Source organism: Triticum aestivum, chromosome 5D, assembly GCF_018294505.1.
Source record: "Triticum aestivum cultivar Chinese Spring chromosome 5D, IWGSC CS RefSeq v2.1, whole genome shotgun sequence".
In the NCBI taxonomy this organism is placed as follows: Eukaryota; Viridiplantae; Streptophyta; class Magnoliopsida; order Poales; family Poaceae; genus Triticum; species Triticum aestivum.
In genome coordinates, this window is record NC_057808.1 from 443,881,558 (window position 1) to 443,885,308 (window position 3,751).

The 3,751-nt window shown below is 54.6% G+C and overlaps 1 protein-coding gene across 1 annotated transcript; it reads right to left on the reverse strand.

The window, feature by feature from the left end:
- On the reverse strand, nucleotides 1-3,461 carry LOC123122560 (putative FBD-associated F-box protein At5g50270). The gene is made up of 3 exons (XM_044542764.1): nucleotides 2,409-3,461; nucleotides 2,188-2,322; nucleotides 1-545 (listed from the first exon to the last, which is right to left on the reverse strand). The coding sequence occupies exons 1-3, from the start codon at nucleotides 3,324-3,326 to the stop codon at nucleotides 162-164; spliced, it is 1,437 nt and encodes a 478-aa protein (XP_044398699.1). The 5' UTR covers nucleotides 3,327-3,461; the 3' UTR covers nucleotides 1-161.
- Between the last annotated feature and the right edge of the window lie 290 nt (nucleotides 3,462-3,751).

Here is a 3,751-nt window from a genome sequence, read left to right on the forward strand (position 1 = left end):
AAACATAAATAGGTGCATGCTCTTTCAGTTTCCAGCTAACATACATATGCTAGACGGTAGCAACAAAGGATCATTACACAAAAAGACATTAGAATGTTTGGAACGAAAGATATGACCGCACAAACAGAGCATCTATCCCTTGATATTCTCTTGAAAGGGCATCAAACCTTCCGACAGAATTTGCATAATGACCTATCAAAGGGATCAGCTATCCACATATCATGCATGTGCTTCTTATAATAAAAACGGGAATTACCATAATCTCGTTCAAAATCAAATCGTGCATCTCTAGAAGCTCTGTTATCCAGTTGTAGCCGCATGTGCTGATTAGCCACCCACTTCTGATTGCAGCTATTACGATAGACTCCAAATTTCATTACCTCGAGTACCTTTGCATTCAGAACAAAGAACTTGGCAAAGTCAACATCTGGTGTCTTGCCTTCGTAGGTGTTCAATACTATTGCTTTGAGATTGAGTTCAAGGCATTCGATAGGATCGAGCGTGCCATATTGCCCCACATTTTTCATATCCTTCCTAAGACATGACTGCAAAAGAACAAATAAAGCATAGTTGCCACTTAGGTCGCATTAAAAGGGTAATTTTTCTTTTGCAGGCATAAGAGGCAGTCTGGATCATTTGTAGTGATCTGGGAACAGAGAAATAATGAACAATATAGTCCCCAAACATGTTACTTTTAACTTCAATTCACACATGTTTTGACAACTAGATTTTTCATCATAACATTTGTGGATAATTGTTTTTCATAGAAGAAGTTAATGTTAACAAAAGTGTACCCCCTCGCGTCGCCTCCCCCCAGGCGGCGCCAGGGGCCCCGAAACCCTAGCGCCGCCAGCACCTTCTTGCCGCCCCTTCCTGCCGCCGCTGCCGCCGGCGTGGGCCGCGGTGGCGGCGGGCCCGGTGCCGAAGGTTTCTGGGCGGGTGGATGCGGCGGATCCCATCTGAGGCGGCGGGGGCGGCTCCTCTCGTGCGATCCAACGGCGGCGGCTAGGACGGCGAATCCGGGCTGTGCGGCGGGGGCCGGAGCACCATCGCCAAAGGAGCGGCGGCCCTGCATGGACGGCGGCGGTGGCAGCGCCCCATCCGGCGGGGTGGGCTGTCCTGGTCGTGATGGTGATGGCGGTCACTGCGGATCCAACGCCCCGTTTGGATCCGTCGCGGGGAGGCCTTCCGCCGACCGGCGGCGCGTGGAGGGACCGGTGAGGAGATGCCGGATCTCCGCCGGAGTACCGACGGCGACATACGTCTTCGTGGCGAGGTTCCGCTCGGTTCCAGCCAGCCACGAGGTCGGGAAGACGTGGCTTCCGGTGAAAATCGCGCCTGACTGCGGTCTTGGCGGACGATGGCGGCGTCTCAGACGTCGTTCCCTTCTGGAGGCATCGTCGTTGCAGGTCACATCAACCTGATCGGGAAGTTCCGAGGGAAACCCTAGATCTGGGTATACCGGATCGGACGATGACAGTGCCTTCGGTATCGTTCTCCCTCATGGGGGCATCGTTTTGGAGCAAGTGCTGGTTGGAGGGGACAAGAGGAGGAGCGGTGTTTCCTCTGCTCCGTTGATAACGGCAGATCTCGGCGGCGTGGCGCAGTGGAGACTCGGCGCCTGATGAGCGGAGAAGGACTCGCGCAGGAGGGTGACGCTGCCTGGCGTCGTGGTGGCGTCGGCGGCAGTTAGACCGGGCAAGGTTGATGCAGCAGTACAGCTCTGAAGATGGATTGATGGCAGGTGGCTGCGGCGGCCTCATACCCGGCAGGCGTCCTGGTTGAGAAGCACGCCAGACTGATGGGTGCCCATACCCGGCAGGCGTCCTGGTTGGGACCTCAAGTCTTAGATGTTAGGTTTGGCTGCGAGGTCTGTTTGGTATTAGGCCAAGACTTTCAGCGCCCCTACATCAACTGGATAGGGATAGCGACAGATGTTGCTTAGTTTGGTGGCTTTAGGCTTATTGTTGTATGACTCTGTAAGGTCTTGTGTCAATAATTAATAAAATGGCCGTATGCATCGTCCAGATGCAGAGGCCGGGGTCGTCCTCCTTTTCAAAAAAAAAAAACTAATATTATTTCTTCCATATGTCCAAACTAGGCATCTAGGGAGATCTGGCTAATAGAAGTTATAACAACAAAGGTTTTCTGGAGTATATAGTTAGCATTCAGCAAAGAAGATTTCACCTGGATGTATAGCTTCTCCACGCAGGGAAAACATCTAAGGAATCCAACAACTACGTCCAGATTGGGGCCAATAGATTCTAGAACCAAGACCTTCACTGTGCGCACCGACACAGCCAAGCTGATGGGGATCATTTCCTGTAGAAAACCAACTAGAAATATCAGACTGCAATGCAGAGAGGGATGCCCAAATGCAAGTCTGAAGAAATGAAGACGTGTTCTACCTTAACAATTATGGTTCCCAGGCCCATCACAAGTTCGTAGAAACGGCAAGACGGATAGCCCAACACCGTCAGTTTCGGTGCCGCGATCACCCTGATTGTCCTTGGACCATTGCAACCAAATGATATCAATCTTTCAAGGCATGGTGCATCCTCAATGACAAGCTCCTCCGGCAGCTCCTCATAGTGACCAACAGAGACACCAATACTTCGGAGAGTCGGCGAGACGATCCGGGCGGTGCTGAGCCCACGGATGCCCATAAGCTCAAGGCTCTCAAGCACGGCGCAGGCGGCTAGCAGGCGGAGGAGGGCCGGCTCCGAGACGGCGACGCCGGAGAGGTTGAGCTGCTTCAGCCGAGGGAAGGCAAGCACGGGGGCGGCTTCAATCACGGATAAATTGCAGCGGCCGATGCTGGCAACGCGCAGCGTGGGCGCGAAGTGGAGCACGGAAGGAGGCAGCGCGCGCCTGCTGTTGCCCCGGTAGAACTCGAGCTCCTCGAGGCCGCCGAGGGCGGGGGACCGGAACCAGCCGTCGAACCTGGCGTGATGGTGGCCGCCGAGAAAGATGCTAGAGATGCAGAGGCGGCGGGCGGGGCCAGGGTGCGCGGCGAGGATCTCGGAGACGACGGCGATGCGCTCGCTCTCCTGCGAGGAGAGGGCGTCGTCGACGGCGAGGTTGAGGGGCGCGGAGCGCCAGAGGTGGCGCCACCGGGAGGAGAGGATGGCTGTCCGCGCGCCGTCCTTGGTGCCGGGGAGCAGGGAGATGATGGTGCCGAGGATCTCGTCGGGGAGACGGCTGATGAGGTCGAGGCTCGCATCGTCTCCGCCGCCGGCACCCTCCCTGCTGGCGGGAGGATCCCCAAGTGCTGGCAGATCCCGCCTCCGCTTCTTGGATGCGGCAGCCGCCGCCGCATCGTCCATGGCCAGTGGCCGCCGCCGTCGCCAAAGGAAAAGCAAAGAGGACGAGAACACAAGCACTAGTGTACAGTACTCATAGCTCCCAACTACACGAGTAAATACAGCACCCACTCCACTCCCGCACTAAATTCACTCTGATCTTTGACTTCCTACGCATGCAGCACAGCTGAGTCCCGAGACGAGTCGCTGTGCATATAGCGTGGTGGTTTGCCTTGCCAGACACTGTTCACATTCCGATGGTATAGATTTGCAATCAAGAGCCAATAGTTCCTCCATACATGGGGAACTACACCTAAACCTTGTAACCGGGGCGGACAAAGTCACTGTTTTGACCTTTAATTCAAAGATTAGCACGATTTAACCTTGTTTAGAAACATTTTTTATACCGGGGCTGCCAAAACTCATAAATTTTGCGAAATCTTCTCAAG

Excerpts from the sequence above, each read along its gene's own strand:
- LOC123122560 (XM_044542764.1), bottom strand. The coding sequence starts at position 3,326 with ATGGACGATGCGGCGGCGGCTGCCGCATCCAAGAAGCGGAGGCGGGAT. Across the intron at positions 2,323-2,408 it reads TGGGAACCATAATTGTTAAG|GAAATGATCCCCATCAGCTT; the intron begins GTAGAACACGTC and ends GGTTTTCTACAG. Across the intron at positions 546-2,187 it reads TGGAGAAGCTATACATCCAG|TCATGTCTTAGGAAGGATAT; the intron begins GTGAAATCTTCT and ends GTTCTTTTGCAG.